This window comes from Acanthamoeba castellanii, assembly GCF_000313135.1.
Source record: "Acanthamoeba castellanii str. Neff unplaced genomic scaffold scf7180000084619, whole genome shotgun sequence".
NCBI lineage: Eukaryota > Discosea > Longamoebia > Acanthamoebidae > Acanthamoeba > Acanthamoeba castellanii.
Genome location: NW_004457320.1, coordinates 23,584 through 44,668, shown reverse-complemented (window position 1 = coordinate 44,668; position 21,085 = coordinate 23,584). Strand labels below are relative to the sequence as shown.

Sequence of the window (21,085 nt, the reverse complement as noted above, 5' to 3'; positions counted from 1 at the left end):
GCTGCTTCACGCAGGCGCTCGCCTTGCTCCCCCCGATGCCCAAGGACGGCAGCGCCGCCAAACAGCAGCAGCTCGGGCAGAAGGCCTTCCGCACCGTCATCCCTCTCTCCGAGTCCAGCGGTACCCACCCTTCTCTGTCCCTTCGGATTGGCTGGTGACTTGACTGCCGTGCAAACGCTCACCACCGGCTTCGTCGTGGTGGAGCGGCCGCAGACGGGTTCACGGACGCGGAGAAGACGGCTACGGTGTTGGCCAACCGCGCGCGGGTGCTGATGCGGCTGCGCAAGTGGTCGGATGCCGTGCGAGACCTTAAGGAGGCGGGGGTGGGAGCCGCCTCGCCGAACGGACAGCGCGACGTGGCGCTCGCGTGGGACCTCGGCCGGGCGCTCTTCCTCGGCGGCCAGCTCGAGGAGAGCGTGCAGGCGCATCGCCAGCTGTTGGCCCAGCTCGAGAAGGCCAACGCGGGCGCCGATCCGGCCTCTCCGCTGCAGCGGGCCGAGAAGGAGACGCTCCTCCTCCTGGCCCAGCTGGCCTACCACCAAGGCGACGTCACCCAGGCCAAGAAATACGTCATGCAGTGGTACGATTCATCACACACACGACACACACAACACGCACGACACACACACGACACACCGACTCACCGGGCGAGTTGTATGCAGCGTGAAGAAGGACGGCAGCTACCTGGGCGGCTGGCAGATGATGAGCGGCCTGGGCCTGCTCATCGAGGACTACACCGTGGCGCAGACCGCGCTCCAGCAGATCCAGAAGCTGAGCAAGACGCCGTCAGCTCATCTCTACGCCATGCAAGCCGTTCTCTCGCTGATGCAGGTACACTGCACACGTCCTCTACTCGCACCTCGAAGGCATTATGAACGTTTGGGTCTCACACACGTTGCCACGTGTGTGTCGCGTGTCTGGCGCGCACCCGCCAGAACAAGAGCGAAGAGGCCAAGCGACAGGTGAGCAAGGCGTACCATCTGTTCCCCGACAAGGAGGAGTCGTGGGACTCTCTGGCATGGCTGGTACGCCCCCAAACCGAGGCGGCCAACCGTGCGCGCAGAACCGCTCACCACCGAGCTCCTCGTCGCTGTGTTTCGCAAAACAGGTCATGGACTATTTCCAGAGCGGAGACGCCCTGCGCACCCTCTGCCTCAACTCTTCCCACCTCACCTTCCCGCAGCTCCAGGTCGGCTACGCCTCCCCTTGAGGGACCCTCGCGGTCGTTGTCTCGCGCTGACTGGTGTCTTATCATCTCCCTGACCCGTTGGTTGCGTGCATGCAGGACTACGTTGCGAGGCATCGGCTCATCTCGGAGGCCCTCCTGCAGTTCGGCCGGAACGTCCCGGCGGCCCAGGACGACACTGCAAGTAACGCGGTGCCTCGGGCTCGGTGGGACGGTGGCCTCAAGGTACTACTCCATCATCTCCACATCGAGCAGCAGCAGCAATTGACACCGTCCATTTCCAGGCGGTGCTGAGCCATGTGACGAAGATGATCCACGTCGACCCGCTCGGCAAGCACTCCTGGTTCCTGTTCGCCGCGGCCTCGTACTCGCAGTGCCTCATCTCGGCGGCGCCCGCCGTCCAGGCCCGCTCCACCGACTCTGTGCTGCGCCACGTGCTCGGCTTGCACGCGGAGGAGAAGGCCCGGTTGGCGCAGGCGCTCGAGCTCCTCCACAAGACGCACAAGGACGCGGCCAAGGCCCAGCATCCCGGCAAGGAGCGGTACGACGAGGCCGGCCTCGTCCGCGAGATGCGGGACGTCGAAGCGAAGCTGTTCTTCCTGCGCCTGGCGATCAGCGATTGCTGTCTGCTTCAGGACGGCGAGCAGCGCGTCGCCGAGGCCTTGCAGCTGGCCAACGAGGCATCGGCCTCCTTCACCGGTACGTGTGCGCTGTACCGTGTGGTGCGGTGGTGTGCGTGTGTGTGTGCGTGCGTGCGTGCGTGCGGAGGTGCGTGTGCATGTCGGGCTGACTCCTTTGTTTTTGAATGTTGAAGGGGAGGGCGAGGGCAAAAAGAAGGCCGACGCCTTCTGCCACCGACAGCTGGCGCGCTGCCACCTGGCCCAGAAGAAGGTCGACCTGGCCATCAGGGAGTACAAGGAGGCCATCAAAATCCAAGGTGCGCGCCAACGGCTCCATAAAAGAGACTGCATTCCAAGGATGGTATGGAATGTTAACATGTTGGGGGCCACAGGCGATCGCGTTCCGCTGTTGTGGTTCGAGCTGGCGGAGCTGTACCAGCAGGAAGACCAGGCCGACGCCGCAGCGTTCAGCTACAGGCGGGTCATCGAGACCTTTGCCGGCGACAAGCCGCAGCACAAGAGCACGCGGCGCGTGGCCCTGCTCAAGCTGGCCCGCCTCTACATCTCGCTCGAGAGGTGGGGCGACGCCCAGTCCACCCTCGCCCAAGTGATCAAGCTCAGCCCCGTACGCCCGGCTCCAGCTCAGCCTTGCTCTTCTGTCCATCAGCTCACAGCGGCCGCACACGCACACACCACCGCACACACGCACGCGCACAGGACAACCCGGTGGCTCTGTTCATGCAGGGCGTGGTGAGCGCGCACAACAAGGAGTACAACAAGGCGCGGGCCTTGCTGCTCAACGCCCAGCGGCGGGAGGAGCGCAAGACCGGCGCCCCGCTGCCCCTCACGCACCTCCACCTCTCGCAGCTCTGCGAGCAGATCACCAACAAGGACCTGCCCGCCGCCCAGGCCCACGCCCAGCTCGAGCTCGCCCTCCTCCAGGGCGCCTCCGCCTCCTCCTCCGTCGCCGTGCCGCCGTCCGTCTTCGACAAGGTCCAGGCCAGGATCGACAAGCTCGCCCCTGCGCGGGAGTGAGTTCTCTGCGCGCTGGCGCTCTACGCACAGTAATGCATTTTACATGTATGCTACATTGTGCCCCTAGGGGCGCAGGCGGGCCTCAGAACTCGACAACGACCTGGTTGTCGTGAGCGAGTTCGCGCCAGTCTTGGTTGGATCGGTAGATGCCGAGCTTCTTCATAGGCGGGTGTTCGATCAGCATCCGCACGACCTGCGGCCCCTGGTTGTGCTCGAATCCGCTCAGACACGCCAGGTTGAGCTCCTCGAGGCGCGGGCACCCGGCCAGGAGCCCACTCCAGGCCGCCAGCTGCACCCCACCGTTTGGAGCGATCCGCGAGCGGTGGGCCAGGTCGAGCCGACGCAGTTTGGGCAGCCGGGCCGCGATGATATCCACCATGAGCGGCGAGCTGTCACTCCAGCTACGCAGCGACAGCTCCTCGAGCAATGGGAGGCGGGCCAGTACTAACTCAATTTCCTGCTTGTAGGCGCTGATGGTGAGGCTCACACAGATGGTGGTGGAGGGTGGTGGTGCATAATGTGGCGGTACCTGGCCGCAGTAGCGAGCGTGAGCGAGGTCGAGGGCGACCAGGCCGGTCCAGCACTCGGCCTGCAGCGCGTTGGCCAGGGCCGCCATGGGCTCCACCTGCCACCGGTTCGAGGCGAGCGACAGCTTCTGCAGGCCGGGAACGCCCATCGCTAGTTCCAGCGCCCCCTCTTCGTTCACCGCTGAAACCCAGAACAGAAAAGAAGATCAGAGCGATCAGAGTGGTGTGCGGGCAGAGGGGGGGGGGTTAGGGTGAGTGTACTCCCGTGACACTCGCCAACGTCCAATTCAACGAGCGAGGTGCAGCTGGCCAGCGCGTAGACCGACCGGTTGGTCAGCGTGCAGCCCTGCGTGGGGTCCCCACCCACCCACCCACGCACCACCGAGTTTGGATGAATGTCAGCGCTTGGGATCCCCCACTCCACGCGCTGGAGAGCCAACTGAGAGGTGCGTACACGAAGAGTGAGCTTAGTCAGCGACGTGCCACACTTTGACGCCACGAGCTCCACCGTCGCGTCCGTGATCTTGGTGCACCTGCAAAAAGGGAAGCGTTCACATGGTGCCCTTCTCGGGCGGGAGGCCCACGAACCAGTCGAGGCTCAACTCCTGGAGGACGATGTGGCCCGAGACGGTGGCGTAGCGCAGGACCGGGGCCGCGCACCGGCCGTGTTGGGCGTCTTCCTGCGCCAGAACCAGGTCGAATATGATGGCCAGGAGCTCAAAGGGGAGGCACGCCACGGGGTCGCGGGCGTTGGTCTCGTTGTGGGCGGCATTGGCCGCCGCACGCGCCCGGTCTGCCGGTGTGTCCTTCACCACCTGCCGGTTGCACTTCCTCGTCTCTTGCGCCGGCGGCGAGTCGGCGGGCTTCTCCCGCTTCCCACCACCTGCCCTGCTAAGGTTGGCGCCCATCACCCGACTATCTGTCGTTGTTTTGCGCTCTTCACTTTTTTCACCGGTGCCTGTCGCTTTCGGCTGAAAGAGAAGAGAAGAAAAAGAAAAAGAAAAAGAAACAGGAACGAAAATGCATTTTAAGTTGGTGTGCTGTGAGGGTATGCTGCACATCAATAATATCAACTGCATTAGGGGCACACCCTCATGCCTTCTCTTGTTGCTGCAGCTGCTGCTGCTCCTGCTTGAGCTGTTCCATCTGTTCGCGTCGAAACGTGGCCATGAGCGTCCCATCAGCATCCCTGAGGTTGCGTTTTGGCTCCCAACTGTTCTCCTCCTCAGGATAGCCTGCATGTGTCGTGTCGTGTCGTGTCGTGTCGTGTCGTGTCGTGTCGTGTCGTGTCGTGTCGTGTCGTGTCGTGTCGTGTCGTGGTCTGTTGGCTACGGCGAATTGATTGCAATGCGTCGGTGGGAGAAATGGGAAGGCATCGTACCGAGCCACTTCAGCAAGTATTCAATCCGCCCGTACCGCTTCCTTTCGGCCACGATCCGCTCCACCTTGTAGACGAACTCTTCTTCCACCTCTTCTTCCTCCTTCTCCTTTTTCTTTTTCTTCGTCTTTGTCTCCTTCTTTTTGCCTTCATCATCATCATCCTTCTTCTTCTTGGTGCTCCTCTTGGTGCTCTTCTTGCTCTGCTCTTTCTTCTTCTTTTCCGCAGGCACGCTCTTCCTCCTCGACGTCTCCCTCTCCCTCTCCCTCTCCTTCTCTCTGTCGGCACCGCCCGCGCTGGCCGGCGTCGATTTCCGTCGTTTCACCTGCCGCGTCGGGCCGCGTCGACGTGGCGGAGTCGGGCCGTCGCCAGCCGACTGCTCCTCCTCCTGCTGCTGCTGCTGCTCTTCATCGCGCGAGGCACTGTTGGGCTCCTCGCCTGCGACCACCTCCTTCGCCTTGGCTTCGGCCTTGGCCTCCTCTTTCGTCCCTTCTTCCTCTCCCGCTCCGCCCAACACGCGTTCGGACGACTCGGCGACCACTTCCTGCTCCCCATGACCGGCGTCATCAGCGCTGGCGTCGCTGGCGGTGGTGTCGTTACTGTGCGTTTTCCTTCTCTTGGGTCGATCGATGGGCGCGCGAGTCGACTTGGCGGGCGAAGTCTTCTCCTCGCTCTCCCTTTCTCTCTTCTTTTGCTTCTTCTTCTCCACCTCCTTCAGCGCTTCTTCGGCCAACCGCTGTTCTTCCTCCCCTTCCTCTTCGTCCATGTCGCGTCGCTCCGTTTCCAGCCTTTCCTCGTTCACCCTCTCCTGCTCCCTGGCTCGCTCTTCTTCCTCCATCATCCGCTCCTTCTCCAGTCGCGCTGCTTCTTGACGCTCCGTCCTGGCGAGCTCCCGCTCCCTCTGCTCCCTCTGCTCCCTTTCTAGCCGCTCCCGCTCGAGTCGCTCCTGTGCGAGCCGTTCGGCTTCATGCCGCTCCGCTGCGAGTCGCTCCCGTTCAAGCCGCTCTTGTTCGCGTCGCTCCCTTTCGCGGACCTCGGCTTCGTGGCGCTGTTTCGCGAGTCGCTTCTTTTCCCGCCTTTCGGCCCTCGCTCTCCTCTTCCTCTCGCGCGACTGCTTTACCTTCTCCTGCCTCGCCCGCTCCGCCTCGGCCTCCTCGGCGGCGATCCGCGCGCGCTTGGCCAAGCGCTCCCGCTCCAGCTTCTCCTCCAACTCTCGGCTGGCGGCTTCGTTGATGCGCCGGCGCACCTCGGCCCGGTAGCGCACCATCTCCATCACGAACTCGAGGTCATCCACGGTCGGCCCGCCCGGGGGGAACATTGTCATCGCCTTGTCGATCGCCGCGTCGTACCTGGCACCGCATCGTGAGCGCTCACAAAAGCCAAAAGCGAAGCTGGAACGCAAAAGAAAAGAGGGAGAGGGAGGAGCGGGCGGCGTACTGCGCGACGTCGTTGCCGTTGGCTCTGCGCTGTTCGGAGCGTTCGATGCATCTCATCTGGTTCTTCCTCTCTATCTCACACAGCTGGCGATAAAGCTCCTTACGGGCCGCGAGCTCCTTTCTCGCCTTCTCGATCTCCTTTTCGTAATCGATTTCACCGTCGCTCTCGTCGTCGGATCCCTCCTCCTCATCATCATCTTCTTCTCCTTCTCCTTCTTCTCCTTCATCTCCTTCTTGTTCCTTCGGACCGCACCGCCGATTGCGCGACTTGCGGCTGCTGTAGTCGTCCTTGCTTTCATACTCTGCAATGAGTGCGTCCAGGTCAAGCTGCAACTCCGCGGCGGCCTCGCCCTTTTCGTCCCCGCCGCCCACCACCTCCACGGCGGCGTAGCTGGCCTTGCGCCTGCTGTCCTCCTTCTCACCGTGCTGCGGCGGCAGCGCAGATTCTGTGTAGCCGTGCGGTGGTGCGCGTGCGGTGGTGCGTGCGCGTTCTATCAGCAACACCACTCACCCGCCCACAAGGAGAGGAAGAGATTGGTCGTAACTATTAACGTGGTAGAGGTAGTACGGCACGCTTTCTTTCGTCCAGCTCACCGCCTCCGCTGGCGAATCGATTCTACATTGGTGCCAAGTCAAGTCAAGTCAAGTCAAAACGCACACTCAGCACGTGGCACAAGAGAGAGGAAGTGTGAAACCCACCTTTGGCACGGACCCAAGGTCTTTGAATAGCCCAACTCCCTGCGACACAGCACACGCCGATGAGCTTGGCTCATCAACATCAAATCGCGGCTCAGAGTCTTGGGCGGAGGAAGCGCACTGGAGGGAGACGACGCGAGTGGGACCGTGCTGAAGGTTGAAGACGAGCACGCGGCGGACCCGTTGGTTGTGCACCGGACTGAGCGTCAGGTTGTTGACGAAGACGACCGTCGCTTCGCTGGCAACAATGAAGAGAAGAGCAAGAAGATAGAGAGGATGAGGAGCATGCTCTATGTGCAGTCGAACACGCTCTCTTGCGGGGGAGAAAAGAGAAGTGCCTACCCGAGGCCAGCCGGCACCAAGTTCGAGTACGTCGACGCACAAGAACTCTGCCCGGCCTTGCTTGTACCGCTTGCCTTCCGCCACCTTCGAAGGGAGGCGTGTCTCTCTCACCCGTTAGAGCGTGTAGAGCGGTCGACCGTGGAGAGCTGTGTACCTTGGCGTTGAAGGCCTGCTGGAGAGCGACGGCCGTGTTGTGCTCATCTTTGTTACCTTCCACACCCACCACGCGGCACCCTGTCTGGGCCGCCACCTGCAAGGCCACCTGCAGCCCAAACAAATAATATATAATTTAATCTCCAGATAGATATAAATTTATAAATTAAAAGATCGAAATCATATAATCTGAATTATTCGTTTAATTGGTGTTGGAGGCGGGGGGCGTACTGCGCCAGTGCCTGAGCCGAGGACGTAGAAGACATCCTCGGGCTGGAGGGCGAGACGCTTGATGAGATCGTCAACAAATCGCAGCCCGACAGAGTGCGAGGACTGACCCAGGCAGATGTGGCTGCACATGTCGTGCCACAAGTCGGTAAAGGCCGTCGTGTCCATCCACCCCTTCGTCACTGCTGCTGCTGGTGCTCCAGGGATGGTCGTCTGGACCAGCCTGCTGAGCGCTTTCAGAGAGGGCGAGGGCGACGAAGATAAGGAATTCGCTGCATCGTTTAAGCCCCTCCCTGGATGCCTTCGCGTGATCCCACGACGCTTCATCTCTTCCCCATCGATTCTTATTGATGGCGTTCGCTATCTGCCGGTCGTCTTTTGGCGCCAAAATTTCGGCGAGTGCGCGCTGTCAGCGCGGAGAGCGCGTGTGGTGGTTCTTCACGTATGGTGATGGTAATGATGACAGTATGGGTGGGTTCTTCGTTTAAGGCAGATCTCTCTGAAGGTGTTTCAGTTGTCATCGCCGGAGCGGGTGGAGGAAGAAGAGCGCCGCTCGCGTATCCTGCGCTGGAGTTCCTCCTTTCGCTTCTGCTCGTCCTCGCGCCACTGATCCCACCCGCGCAGGCGATCCAGCTCCCTCTGACGCCTCGACTTCTTCTGCGGCCGCTTCTCTTCCTCCGCCTCTTTCTTTTCTTCCTCTTCCTCTTTCTCTTTCTCTTCCTCTTCCTCTTTCTCTTCCTCTCCGTCGCTGATGTTGATTACATTCTTGTCCGTTTCTCGTGATGATGATGATGATGATGAGGACCCTCGTCCAGGATTGCTCACCCGACGTCGGATGTTGGCGCGATCGCAGCGATCCTCCCGTGTGTCCGACGCCTCCCTGCTGCGCTCTTCCTGCGCCTCCTTGGCCTCCACCTCGCGCTGCATGTCCTGCTTCCGCTTTCTCTCGAGCGCGGCAGGCGCCGATCGTCGCGCCAGCCTCCTCTTCGTCGTCGTCTGTACACATCCCTCGTCCGGAGCTGCTTGCCCCACCTCCTTGTTCTCGTCTTCTTCGCCCTTCTTCTCGCTCTCTTCTCGCTGCTGCTGCTCTTCGCTGTCGATCTGAACGCCCGACTGACTATTAACGGCGAGAAGCGCCTGCTTGCGCGATCGGTACAGGGTCCCGTCCGGGCTCGTGTACGTCCAGTACCGGCCCCGCTTGCGCCGGCGCCACCCTTCCGGCAGCTGGTCATTCGCGTTGTTGGGCGTGTAGTGTCCCTGCCTCCTCTCCCCTGCCTCGACCTCCTCGTTCGCCTTGGCTTCCATGCTGCTGTTACCGTCTTTGCTGGTTGCGCCGTCTTCATCTTTGTCACCGTTGTCGTCGTCGTGCTTCTCTTCTTTTTCCTCCTCCTCCTTCTCTTCCTTCGTTTCTCGTTGCTTCTTGTTGGGCGCGGTAGCGAGTTGACGCAGTTCCTCCGATCGACGCTTCGCGTATCTCCGCGGCGTCGGCGGCGTAGTGGCGGGAGACGAGTCGGAAGTGTCCTCGGAGCGCTTGCGGCTTATCCGTTCCTCATCGATGTGCTCGCGCGCGCTCTTCAAGGACACGAACACTCTGCCCGTGGGAGAGATGAACTTGTACCGCCGCCGGCCGCCGGGCTCGCACCTGATCTTTCGGACCCACCCCGGAGGCAGACTGTACTCCATAACGGGAGTAGAGCCGGTGGTCGGTGGCGCTTGGTCCCAGAGACTGGAACTCTTCGATGGCTCGGCCACCGCTGCCGCCTCTTCCGTCTTCGGGTCATCAGGCGCCAACGAGGGACTGCTGTATGAGCTGCAGTTAGCGATTGGTGGGCGATGAACTAACTGACCGTGGTGCGTTGCGACTTACCTGGAGTGTTGGCGGGTGTCGTGTTGTCGCTTCCACTTGGCATAGTCGGCGGCGAGAGCCTTCCACTCGCTGCCTCCCGATGTCGACACGTTGTGCGGGGTGGAGCGCTTCTTGGACAGCTTCACCTCCTTCTCCCACCTCTTCAGTTCGTCGTTGAGTGCGGCCAGGGTGACGGGCGTTTCGCGTTGGTCTTCGGGCTTGGATCGCTTGGCCTTTCGACCGCGCTTGCCGTCCTTCTTCCGGGTCTCCGCTTGCCACGTTGTAAACCGCTCCATGAGCTCTTCAAAGCTGTCGTCGGTAGCGACGAGCACCACCGCCGGTGAAGTCGAAGACGACGCCGAACTGGCCGCGGAGGACCTTGAGTGTTGGCCTTTTCTTGCGGCTTTTCTCGGTCGAGCACCATCGGCCCTGTCCAAATCGCCGTTCAGTTCTGCCTCCTTCAGTTTTTCTCCTGCTCGCTGGTTGCTCGCCTCCAACCTGCAAAGATGAGACGACAATGATCAGATGAGCACATGAGCAAAGTACGGGAAAAAGGACAAGCAACGTCGGTGCGAGGTCGTACTTGGCGGTGTCGCAGCCGAGGGACTTGAGCATCTGGGTGAGCGCGTGTCCCCCGCGCAGCACGTGAAGGAGGTGCTTGGCCGAATCACCTCGGAACTCGGCCTGCATGAGAGCGCCTATTTCGACGTCACTGTTCTCTTCGCTTTCGTTCCCTTTGCCCTTAGCAGCCGGAGGAGGCACCGCCGCCTCAACGACGATCTCACCGTCCTTAAGCGAGCACACCAGGTTGTCGCTGAGCCGGAGCCCCTTCTTGGCTGCCTCTGCGTAATGTGGAAGAACTGGGGTTACTACACAGCGAAGGCAAAAACCTTCGCTACCAGGAAGCGACCACGAACCTTTGAACGCCTTCTGCCGTGCGAGGTTGTTGCGATCGACTTGATAAATAAAGTACTCCACGCTCTTGTCCGTCCAGGATACTGCATCGGGCGAAGAGCGACACCTGAAGTAGAGGCCGTAGCGAAGTCGAAGGGTCAGGCTAGGCATAGACAAAGGCAGTTCGAGGGAAGCGAGGAGATTGGCGCACTTGAGCCAGGGAAACTTGAAGAGGTGGCAATAGCTCTTCACAAAGCGAGTGCTTGTAGGCCGGAATCGAGGTGCAAAGTCCCTGATTAGCAGAACATCGTTAGATTCCCAGCAATCATGGTCACAGCATGATGGTGAGGCACACGGCGCAAAGGAGGAACGCATACTTGAGCGTGATGATTCGAACTCCGTTCTTGAGGCCCGCCTTGAATTTCTTGAGCACGCTTTGCTCCAGGTGCTGTGGAAAGCAGTAGTTGTTCAAGAAGACGACCGTCGCCTTGCTACAGGAGGAGGCCATCGTTACAACAACTCCGAGCAAGAGAGAGCAACAAAATGATCGGGGTCCACGCACCTGAGGTCCACCTCGGGGCTTAGAATGTCCCCACACACGAGTTGCACTTCTCCTCGCAAGAGGTGGGTTCTTCGCAACTGGAGAGCGGGTCACATGTGGGATCTAAGGATTCTCGCGAGCTTGTCAAAGCTCAATAAGATGGGCACGTACCAGAGTCTGATAGTTTTTGAGCAGGGCTTGGCCAATCGAAGTGAGCTCGCTGCGAATCTCGACGCCAACGGCCACACAGCCGGTCTGTGCCGCTACCTGCAGCACGACCTGTGGAGCCGAACACCCACTTTGTTAAATCTTGCGATAGAGGGGCGCACATGGGAAGGGGGTTGTACATTCCCCACGCCACTGCCGAGATCGTAGAGCACATCTTGGCTCGACAGTTTAAGAGCCTTGATGAAGTCGCTGACCAGCACCGGATTGACTTCACCATACACCTCCTTACTGGCCGGAGCATAGCGTCGCAATATCTTGGGATCGTACTCGGGGGTCAACTCCAACACCTGCTCCCACATCGCCTCGTATGCAGGGAGCGAGATGAATTTTTGCCCCGCAATTCCTGCCATTATCGTGTAGAGCGGGATGGACAAAGCTCGGAGTCCACAACAAGATGGGAACGTCGACCGTCTTAGTTCTCTCCGTTCAGCTTTCAATGCTCATGGCCGAAGGTCTCCGATGATGTGCAAAAAGGCGGCAACTGGATTATTGGATTTTCCGAACTGTTATCCTTCTTATTTTCCACCATCATTTCCTGGTGCACGCACATCTACCGCGCCGACCACTAGCATGGATGCAAGCGAGGCCCCCGATGACACTGGCCTGTTGCCGACCGAGGGTATGCTGCCTTTTCCACATGCTCGGCGCACCTCAAGTTAATCACAATTTCGCTCTGAATCATCATAGATTTGGACCTTTCACCTCCGGTAAAGGTGGAATTAGAGTCTGGGTTGATTCCCTATGCAAAGTTGGCGTATGGTCACTTTTTCGAGAGCCGGAAGGACGACCTGACGAGGTGGTGGCTCCAGCTCATCGAGAAGAGTACGGATTCGTTCCTTCGCTCGCTGGGCTATGACTTCGACGCCGTGCCCTTTCACTACATAGACCAGCCGCCTCGCTCGATGCCCGTCATCCTCAAGAACCTGCAGATGATACGCTTCCTGCTCAAGGCGTCGGGCAAAAACCTCGACAGGTTCGGCGTCTCTCTTCGTCCTTGCATGACGCGCACGTGTGGCTGGTCTGTTGGTCTGTCTACCTTGTGCTTACTTGTGCTGATGTTGCGCGTGCCCAACCTTCAGCGGCTCACTGCCGATGAGGCGACACCTACTGGATGGGCTGGTGAACCCGCTCAAGAGGGTAATCTACTCCCGAATTGACGAGTACGCGCACAGCGTGATGCTCTTCCTCTGGAACGAGTGCAATTCGCTGCTGGGCCTTCACCTCGCCGACACCGATGGACACTTGAGCTTCGCGCCCTCTGCCATGCCACCTTGCACGGCCACGAGCGATCGGAAAGGAAAGGGAAGAGCGAGCGGTGCTGATGACGATGGAGTGCTGGTGCCCTGCGCCGATCTAGAATCCATCAAGGAGCGATTGCAGAGGACAGACACCATCCCCGAGGGACGAAGGAAAGTGCTGCTCAGTCTCCTCGGCGACATCCACTACATCGACGAGATGAAGAGACTCGAACAGGACTTCTTCGGCGATCCTTCGGCACCGCCGCAGGAACGGCAGAAGAAGTCACCACCATCCGACATCGTCCCCGTAACCGGCCTCATCGTGGGCAAGCTTCACCGATTAGAGAACGAACTCAAGACCGTCGTTGAGCACTGGTCGCGGCGCGGTCTCTAGTACTTAGCCCACACCGGAGCCCACTCGCGTGTTGTTTTTATTTTTATTTTTCACATGTTTTTTCTCTTTTCAAGAAAAGAGAAGACCAAATTGTACTCCAATCTCGACCAGATGCAAGTGTAAGATCCCTCTTCTTTGTGTGTCACAAAACTAGCCCTCGCGAATCACAAACTGATACGAGATTTCGATTTCGAACAGATTGGACTCAACCGCCGGATTGATTTCAAACTTTGAAGTGTACCATCTGCTTCGGGAAAAGCATGCTCTCGACAATGCCAGCAAAAAGCTGCGCCACGTACCCTTGATCGAGGCACAGGTAACCCCCCAAGCCATATCGATTTTTTTTTATATATATTTATATTTACACAGGTGCTGGGCTACATTTCGACAACGCAAGCGGCGATGGAGGAACAACAAGGAGTGGTCCAATTCCTTGAGCATGTGAAGAAGTACGCGCTCACCAAAGCCGAGGTGTTGCAGATACTCAACCACTGCCCCACCACAGAAGTGGAGCTGCATTTGGTACGGCCCTCCGCTTGCCCGTTGTGCTTTGCACTCAGTTAGGTGGGCGTGGATATCAGCGCGGATCGCGTCGTATTTACTTGTTGCTTGCACCTCTCTCTCTCTCTCTACTCGCATGTGTTGTGTTGTCTGTGCCATGTGTCGGTGATCAGATTGTGGAACAGTTCGAAGTGCGGCTGGCTCCCGAGCAGCGAGCAGAGCTTCTCGAAGAGATCAGCGCGTTTCTCAGCCCACAGATGGCGGAAAACGGTGTGGCACAGGAGTCAGCGCCGCAAGGAGAAGAAGAGGAACAAGCAGAGGAACCAGAAGAAGAAGCCGCCATGGAGGTGGAAGGTGCAATCGAGGCGGTAGAGCTGGGTGGAGAGGAAGAAGAAGACAATGAGCTCCTTCACGAAGAAGAAACCAAGGCAGGAGAGGAAGAGGAAGGCATGGCCGCTGATGGTGAAGAAGATGACGCTGGCCAAGGCCAAGATAACAACTAAAGCTGTGTATGCCTTGGTGCGATTTTAATTTGTGATTATTTTTCGGGGCCAAACGTATTTTGCGGACGTTCTTTTCGTTCTCTTCTTCTGCGCGACCAGAAAGCCGTACCGGGCATCTCTGCATCAGAAGCCTAAAAACAAAATGGTACGCAAGCCTTCACCCTGAGTGATTTTCATAAATTCTTAGTCCAATTAGCACCCAATTTATCAGTTCCTCATTTCAATCAGCATTTCCTGTACATTTGCTACGAATTATCCTAATCCATTCGCTATTTAGTCGAAAATGTCGGTGCTTAGCTCTCTTCTGGTGGTCGTTGTCCTCGCCCTTTGCTTCTCCTTCGCTTCCGGTACGTCATTTTATTTTAATTCCCAGACCCAGCTTTGCAGGGAATTAGATGCGCATTTAATTAACGTCAAGCCCCTCGCCTCGCCTTTTCGTAGTGCGAGGTCAGGACTTCGACATGATGGATGCTGCCAATTGCACGGACTACACGAACTGCCGCGACTGTGCCAGCCAGCCGAACTGCGGTTGGTGCCCGGCCTTCGGTCTGTGCCTGGAGGGCACTTCGGCCAACGTGTCTACCGACGGCACCTGTAACGTTACCACCGGTGGCTGGCACTTCAATGCCACCGACTGCCGCAACTGCTCGTCGTTCAAGAACTGCAAGTCGTGCGTGGAGGCCTACAGCAGCAAGAACGGCGCCGTGTGCGGTTGGTGCGAGCCTTTCGGCACCGGCAAGAACAAGACCAACGGCACCTGCTGGGAGGGTACCGCTGCCGGTCCCTTCTACAAGTCGCTCACCGCCAACGAGACCTGCGCCCAGAAGCACTGGGGCCTCGACTCCAAGATCTGCGGTATGGATCATCTCTTTCCCCGTGTACATCGCTGCGGTCGGTGCAGCTCACCTCTTAGTCTCGTTCAACGTTGTTGTCATGATGCACAGGCGAGGATGACGATGCCAAGAGGAAGCTGGCCATCATCATCGGTCTGTCCGTGGCCGGTGGTCTGTTCGTGCTCGCCGTCGTGGCCACCATCATTTTTGTCATCGTCAAGAGGATGCAGAGGTCTCGCGGCTACCAGGCCATCAACGAATCCGCCTAAGGCGCCCCCTTCCAGCCCTTCCTGTTCATCTTCTCCCGTCTTCCTTCTCCTCCTCCACTGACCTCCATCCACTGCTCCACATAAAAACTTAATTCCAATTCCTTCAAAGGCGCACCAACAAAGAGATGGATGGGACTGGCTTAGGAACATGCAAGTTTGGTGAAGTGGCGACCAGATGGTTACTATGTCTCTCCAACAGCACGGCCGGTATGAAGGCATGTTGCTCTCTGCACAATAATCATTTTCTTTTAATTTCCCCGTTCCCTTTTCCCTTTTCCGCACCGCCCCTTGGAGAAGTTCTGTGACAGGACAGGGAGACTGCAGGATTCGACCCGACCATCTTGTTGGGTTCCACCAGTACTGAGGGGGGGGAGGCAGAGAGCACACTGGGTGAGTGAAGATGACGATGAGACCCATAGCCGAGTTTCGGCTGCGGAAGGAGCAGTCCCCCATCCCTACCGCGACCCCAGCCCCAACGTTGCCCCAAGGTCCTCCCCCATTTATTTCTTCTTCCCTCCTCTCCCCCCTCTTTCTGAGCCCTTCGCTGATGCATCATATTTGGCGCAGCTATCGCACAACTGGAGGTTCTCGAGAACGAAGGATCCAACTTGTGTCAGAAGTTGGACGCACTGAAGGCACTCTGCACGCTGAGCACCAGCATGACCCAGCTCGCGGAATCCTTTTCTCGTCGCGTGGTGCTTTGGTACGTCGAGTCCCTCCCGCCTACGCGTGTAGCTACTCGTGTGTCTTATTTGTGCCTCTTGGTGTGTTTCTGTGTAGCATTCGAAGCCTGGTGTCATTCCCACGACTCGTCGTGCGGGTGCAAGCACTTCGTGCCCTGCGCTACATGACCGTCGATCCTCTCTTCGTGCGCCACGTCACCGCCAGCCGCACAGCTCTCCTTCTCGCGCGGTACACCCCACCAACCAATGTCTACTCGGCGCTCTCCTTCCCGTGCTTACCTTCCTGCCCAGATCGCTGGAACGAGAGAAGGAGGACTCGCCGGAGCGCATTCAAGCCTTCCGGGCCGTGTATCGTATGATCGACGTGGGTCCCATGTACATATCGCGCGCCATCGTCTCCGCGTTGGTTGCCGTCGCAGAGTCTACCGATGACCCAATCCGGGCTATTGCGCTGGAAGCCCTTTGCTGCCTCGGTACACCGCGCCTCCACCGGGCCTTGGATGTGACTCAGACGCTGATCGTTTCGGGCTGTTGCAGCTATTACGAATCCTCGGGTGGTGGCGTTGAACAACGGCATACGCACCATTTTCAAGGCCTCCGCGGATCTGGATCACGTCCAAATGCAGGACAGCCTGCTCAACACCGTTCTCTACCTCCTCAACGAGCCTGCCTGTCGCCCCTACGTTCGGCTCAGCTGCGACTTGCAAGTACGCTTTATATATCTATCAGACATTATTCAACGCAATCCGGTTTTTATCTTATTCGTGCTTTGTAGTGCCTGCTGGCGCCGATTACGGACACGGACCCTGAGGTCCTCCCGCCCAAGACCGGGGACGCCGCCAAGGACGCCGAGAAGGAAAAGGCGGCGAAGGAGCAGTGCCGGGCGGGCAGGGTGGTGTGCCTGGACGCCGTGGGCGCACTCCTCAAGAACTGGGCCGGCCTGATTAGCTTCGCGGCCGATCCGCTCGCTCTTCGCTCCCTTGTCGAAACTCTTCGCGTGAGCCCTCACGCCGAAGTCAAGGCACTTCCCAGCTCCACTTTCTCTTTTCTGAACTGTGGTTGCAGTGCAACTGCTTACTCGTGTGTGCGTGTGCGTGCGTGTGCGTGTGCGTGTTACTGAGCAGGAGCTGATATTGGCGATGATCTTCTCGGTGTTTGGCATGCTGGTCCCGCAAGACAAGGACTCGTGGATGTTCTCGTCGAGACAAGGCGCGCAGTCCACCAAGAGCTTCAAGGACCACACCGTCAACACCCTGCACAATCCCTCCAGGTACTACTAACGCCCAGAGCTCTGAAAGCGATCCCCCATCGGCTCGTAGCGCCCCCGCCGCCTGGACTAACTCAGCCGGCGGTGTTGCGGTGCTACAGGGTCTACAGCGAGAGGCCGAACCTGGTCAACATGTACCGGTCGGCCCTGCTGATCGCCTTTGTCAACTGCGGGCTGGTGGAGGCGCTGGTGGACATGGGCAAGGAGCAGGTCGAGGAGCAGCAGGACGTGTGCGTCGTCAGCCAGCCGGGCGGAGTCTCGGGCAACCTGGGACTCGGGTTCAAGGCCACCATTCTCCTCGGCGACCTCCTGCAGATGTCGCCCTCCCTCCTGCCTCGCGTGCAGGTCGCCCGCTTGCAGGTACGCTCTTGCCCAGAGTACTAGTTCTGCGCCTCTGTTTCGCCACTCTTCGACCTAATCTGTCTCCTTCTTGTCTGTCGGGGCGTCTCTGTCGGCAGACGCTAGCCACACTCGTTTCGCACGCGGTCTCATTCGTGGAGCACCCCAAGGTGAGGTCCTCGACGTCGACCATCATCTCGCACCTCCATCAATGCGCCCAGTCGAGGTATAGGCCCCTACATCAGATGTTTTCACCCATTGGCCGATCTCAGGGTATATAAATGTAATCGCGCACCGCAGGCAAGGATCGGCCAAGGACTACAGTGGAGCGTCGGTGGTGACCAGTGGCGCCAGCCGGTACCGACGCCTGAAAGGGCGGGACCGCAAGCTGGACAGAATCGACGACGTGCGAGCCAAGGTGGACTACTCGATGGAGCCGAGCCAGTTCATGCAGAAGCTGCAGCAAACGCAGGTTCTGGCGACGAAGGAGTACACCAAGTGGGACTGGGACCTGATCGAGGAGACGCTCGAGGGTCCGCTGCGCAATCCCGTGCACTTCACGACCGCCACCCAGCGCACCACGTTCATCAAGCGCATCCTCTCCTTCCTCAAGCCCAACGACAAGAGCATCATGAAGGAGTCACACACCGTGGTACGCTCTTCCTCCACCGCCAACCAACCAGCAGTGGAAGTCGTCGTTGTGCTAACAATGCCCGGGGGCACGCAGACGTTCTGCAAGTACGTGCGCATTGCGTGCCTATGCGTGGAGCTGCTCCTGCAGAGTGAGGCCGGCGAGGAGTTCCTCAAGCAGCACGGGCTGGTGCGAAAGGTGGCCGAACTCTTCAGAGACGAGCTCGACGGGGTACCACCACCTCCTTTCCTCTCTTTGTCGTGACCTCGACGGGCCTCGACCTAACGCGCTCTTGACCCCCCACCCTCTCAATGTGTGCAGAAATCGTCGGCTCGCATTCTCGCAGAGGACCGAGTGGTCGAGTTGATGGCCCGCGAGTACTTTACCTTGGTGGGCACCTTGTCCTCGTCCAGCAGGTCTCTTCCTTCTTGCACAGCCTCTCGCTTAGCAACGGCCAATTTGTGGAGGCCCTGCGACTAACCCTGCGGATGGGGGCTTGAACAGGGGCCTGGAGCTGATGAATCAGTACAAGATCTTCGCGTCCCTGGGCGAGATGCAGTCTTCCTCCAACCTGTCCTACCTGAGCCTCACCTCGCTGGACTATTCCATGTACGATGCCTCTCTCCATGGCACACCCCACCCGCCTGGTACACGGCGGCGCACGATGGCCAATGGATCCTCACTCGGTGCGCAGTGGCGGCCAGGCGCGGGTGCTGATCTCCAAGTCGCTGACGTCGACCTCCTGGGTACGCGTTCAGTTCTTCTTCCTGCTTGCAAGTGCTCACCAGTTGTGCTGAACATCTCACTCATTGGTGTGGCCGCTTGTGCTGCATTGATCGCCTACTTCAGCCCGTGCGCTACTTCGCCACCAAGCACCTGCGGCTTCTCTACCGCTCCGGCGTCGCCTCGTTCTCGGCGTGGGGCATTCAGCTCCTCAACAAGCAGGTACCGCACCACGCTCAAGGCCCCGGTTCTATCATCCTATACCAACAATTCGCTCGCGTCAAGCTGGGCGATGAACACGCCAAGGTGTTCCAAATGGCGCTCACCTCCCTGGACGAAGCCTGCGAAACCCCCGAGTGCCTCGACACCTTCGTCAAGTGCCGGCCCTCCCTGTCTCTACTGCTCGGGTTTGTCCCTTCAGCCCCCTCACCACAAAACAACACACTGCCTTGTCTCCCCCAATATCAAATCATACTAACGCTGGCCCTGCACAGAAGCAAGAACCGCGTTGCGTCCGACCTTATACTCAAGTACGCCCCCAAGCACTGTGGTTGCTTTCTTGCTTGGTTGATGATGGTGACTGAATAGTAAAATGGCCAACCATGGTTGCAGGATGCTTTCGACGGAGGCGGGGTTCGAGTACCTGCTGGAGGCGGGCTATCTGGAGAGCGAGCTGGCGAAGTGGAAGGCGGAGGGGTACGTCGAGTACATGCTCAAGCTGGAGGAGTCGCTCGAGGTGATGGCGAGCAAGGGCAAGATCTGGCGCCCGGAGGACAAGCCGGCGCTCGACGTCCCGCCCCACTTCTACGGCGACCTCGCCAAGACCGTGCTGGGCAGCGAACTCCTGGCCGTGTCCGGCCACATGCGCCACTTTGCCGCCGTCCTCCGCAACAAAACTGGCTCCACGCCCGCGCTCAACCAGCGCGCAGCCCTCTGGGTCCTCGTACGCTTTCGCCATGCCTATTTATTTTTATTGACATTTCATTTATCCATAAAATATCAATATAATTTCAAAATTGTTTGTTTTTTTATCAAATTTGATTTCTCTCACGCACATAAAGGGCCATGTCGGCGCGTCGGAGAGGGGCCTCCGCTTCCTCGAGAAAGAAGGTCTGTTGGCGGAGATCGTGAGCCTTGCGGAGAACGCTGACAGTCTCTCATTGCGCGGGTACATCATTGCGCTCCTCGCAGCCCCCACCGCGCAACTTTTTTACGGTGGCGTATGCGTCGTGTTGTGCCTGCGTAGGACTTGCTACTACGTGCTGGGGTTGATCAGCCAAAGCCCGCGGGGGCGTGTGCTGCTGGATGGGCTCGGGTGGGAGTCGCCCTGCAACAATGCCAACATATGCGTACCCAAAGACTCCGCCAGCTCGGGCCTTTTCAAGGTACTCGCCCTGCAATTAACAACCCAACCCAACCCAAACCAACCAACCTCCCGGCCACTGTTCGTTCTGTACAGATCAAGCCCAGCAAGTACGAGGGATCGCGGGCACAGCTGCCGGCAGCGAGCATCCAGGGCAGCGGCCAGCGGTACCCGGCCGGCGACCCCCGGGCCGAGTGTCTCCAGCAGATCGGCGCCCTCTCGAACCCCATCATCGTCGACCGCGCCAGTCGCCAGGTGACCAGGTACACCATTCCCCCCCCCAAAATTCTGAGCCGTCGCCATGGTAAGTCTCTGACTGACATCCGGTCAACGTTGCCGATATGCCCAAGCTTGAGGAGCAAGCACCCGGAGGTCTTCTTCGATCCGGGGTTCGTGCTGGAGGTGTTGCAGATGCTGGCCAACTTCCGGTTCAGACTGTCGGCCCGACGGTTGGTGCATTCCCTGATCGAGAACGCGGCCTTCACGCCGCAGGTCTGTCGCGACCTGCCCTGGGACGACTCCCTCAGTGTGTGAAAGGTGATACGATACCACCATAAAACATAAATATACAATACTATACTATATGATATAACTGTGGGCCGAGGGTGGGCCAACATGTTTGTGTTCTGATATGCAACGCTAAACGTTGCTCACACGAGCTTGAGCATCTTGCGGGAGGCGGCCTTGCCGACGGTCTTGTGTGCGTAGCTGCAGCAGAGGCTGACCAGCGTCGCCAGCCACAGGACGGCCGACAGCACGTACACGCTGATTATGGTCGTCTCGGAGGGCAGCTCGCACCGCTTGTAGTAGACCTCGACCTCCAGCACCACCTCATCGCCGTTCTCCTCCTCCTCCCGCTCTTGTCCTGGTGGTCGCTTCTCCTCGCCCCTCGCCTCACCACCCCCATGCTGCTCCTTTGTCGTTTCGTCCGCGCCGATCTGTTCTCGTGGTCGCTGACGGTCATCGTGATCGGCCTCTTCTTCAGTGAATCCCAGGGTGAACTCTACCGTGACTGGAGTCAGACTGTCCTGCTCGTGCCCCTCTTCTTCTTCTTCTTCCACCTCTGTCGCTCTCGCCCACGCCTCCCGCTCGTCGCCGTCTCCATCGTCGTCGTGCTCTCCAAATCGCTTTCGCTTTCCTTTCCCTTTTAAAAGAAAAGTTGTGGGTCAGCATTGGTGGGCGCAACAACCCCAACACGCCGCAAAGGGCGAGAGAGAGGGAGAGAGAGAGA

At 59.0% G+C, this 21,085-nt stretch overlaps 8 protein-coding genes across 8 annotated transcripts in view; 5 read left to right on the top strand and 3 right to left on the bottom strand.

Moving 5' to 3' along the window:
• Positions 1-35: 35 nt before the first annotated feature.
• On the top strand, positions 36-3,289 carry ACA1_339940 (tetratricopeptide repeat domain containing protein; the record flags this gene model as incomplete). The annotated part of the gene is made up of 11 exons (XM_004335211.1): positions 36-120; positions 214-580; positions 663-831; positions 936-1,025; positions 1,109-1,189; positions 1,286-1,411; positions 1,471-1,885; positions 2,001-2,123; positions 2,199-2,431; positions 2,524-2,837; positions 2,917-3,289. The coding sequence occupies 11 exons, from the start codon at positions 36-38 to the stop codon at positions 3,287-3,289; spliced, it is 2,376 nt and encodes a 791-aa protein (XP_004335259.1).
• A 1,171-nt stretch (positions 3,290-4,460) lies between these two features.
• Positions 4,461-7,769, bottom strand: ACA1_339930 (CHROMO domain containing protein; the record flags this gene model as incomplete). Its single annotated transcript, XM_004335210.1, has 9 exons — positions 4,461-4,603; positions 4,750-6,095; positions 6,184-6,628; positions 6,728-6,798; positions 6,882-6,920; positions 7,000-7,111; positions 7,238-7,304; positions 7,375-7,470; positions 7,605-7,769. The coding sequence occupies 9 exons, from the start codon at positions 7,767-7,769 to the stop codon at positions 4,461-4,463; spliced, it is 2,484 nt and encodes an 827-aa protein (XP_004335258.1).
• A 342-nt stretch (positions 7,770-8,111) lies between these two features.
• Positions 8,112-11,409, bottom strand: ACA1_339920 (Histone methylation protein DOT1; the record flags this gene model as incomplete). The annotated part of the gene is made up of 8 exons (XM_004335209.1): positions 8,112-9,402; positions 9,469-9,945; positions 10,031-10,289; positions 10,365-10,633; positions 10,719-10,832; positions 10,904-10,980; positions 11,054-11,149; positions 11,230-11,409. 8 exons carry the CDS (start codon positions 11,407-11,409, stop codon positions 8,112-8,114), a joined length of 2,763 nt encoding a protein of 920 aa, XP_004335257.1.
• Positions 11,410-11,680: 271 nt separating this feature from the next.
• ACA1_339910 (uncharacterized protein) lies at positions 11,681-12,742 on the top strand (the record flags this gene model as incomplete). Its single annotated transcript, XM_004335208.1, has 3 exons — positions 11,681-11,729; positions 11,834-12,083; positions 12,190-12,742. 3 exons carry the CDS (start codon positions 11,681-11,683, stop codon positions 12,740-12,742), a joined length of 852 nt encoding a protein of 283 aa, XP_004335256.1.
• A 402-nt stretch (positions 12,743-13,144) lies between these two features.
• ACA1_339900 (uncharacterized protein) lies at positions 13,145-13,746 on the top strand (the record flags this gene model as incomplete). The annotated part of the gene is made up of 2 exons (XM_004335207.1): positions 13,145-13,264; positions 13,417-13,746. 2 exons carry the CDS (start codon positions 13,145-13,147, stop codon positions 13,744-13,746), a joined length of 450 nt encoding a protein of 149 aa, XP_004335255.1.
• A 283-nt stretch (positions 13,747-14,029) lies between these two features.
• Positions 14,030-14,848, top strand: ACA1_339890 (plexin repeat domain containing protein; the record flags this gene model as incomplete). Its single annotated transcript, XM_004335206.1, has 3 exons — positions 14,030-14,093; positions 14,188-14,601; positions 14,691-14,848. 3 exons carry the CDS (start codon positions 14,030-14,032, stop codon positions 14,846-14,848), a joined length of 636 nt encoding a protein of 211 aa, XP_004335254.1.
• Positions 14,849-15,248: 400 nt separating this feature from the next.
• On the top strand, positions 15,249-20,388 carry ACA1_339880 (developmental protein; the record flags this gene model as incomplete). The annotated part of the gene is made up of 21 exons (XM_004335205.1): positions 15,249-15,336; positions 15,416-15,551; positions 15,629-15,760; positions 15,823-16,004; positions 16,069-16,238; positions 16,307-16,528; positions 16,656-16,801; positions 16,900-17,158; positions 17,257-17,363; positions 17,438-17,789; positions 17,865-17,999; positions 18,090-18,184; positions 18,273-18,377; positions 18,463-18,514; positions 18,714-18,898; positions 18,986-19,021; positions 19,104-19,434; positions 19,553-19,659; positions 19,738-19,876; positions 19,951-20,117; positions 20,205-20,388. 21 exons carry the CDS (start codon positions 15,249-15,251, stop codon positions 20,386-20,388), a joined length of 3,330 nt encoding a protein of 1,109 aa, XP_004335253.1.
• A 116-nt stretch (positions 20,389-20,504) lies between these two features.
• Positions 20,505-21,085, bottom strand: part of ACA1_339770 (metallophosphoesterase 1, putative) — a gene marked incomplete at both ends in the record, with an annotated part of 2,268 nt that continues 1,687 nt past the window's right edge. Inside the window, one exon of the mRNA XM_004335204.1 lies at positions 20,505-20,987. Coding sequence (XP_004335252.1) covers positions 20,505-20,987 — 483 coding nt within the window. The remainder of the gene's footprint in view (positions 20,988-21,085) is intronic.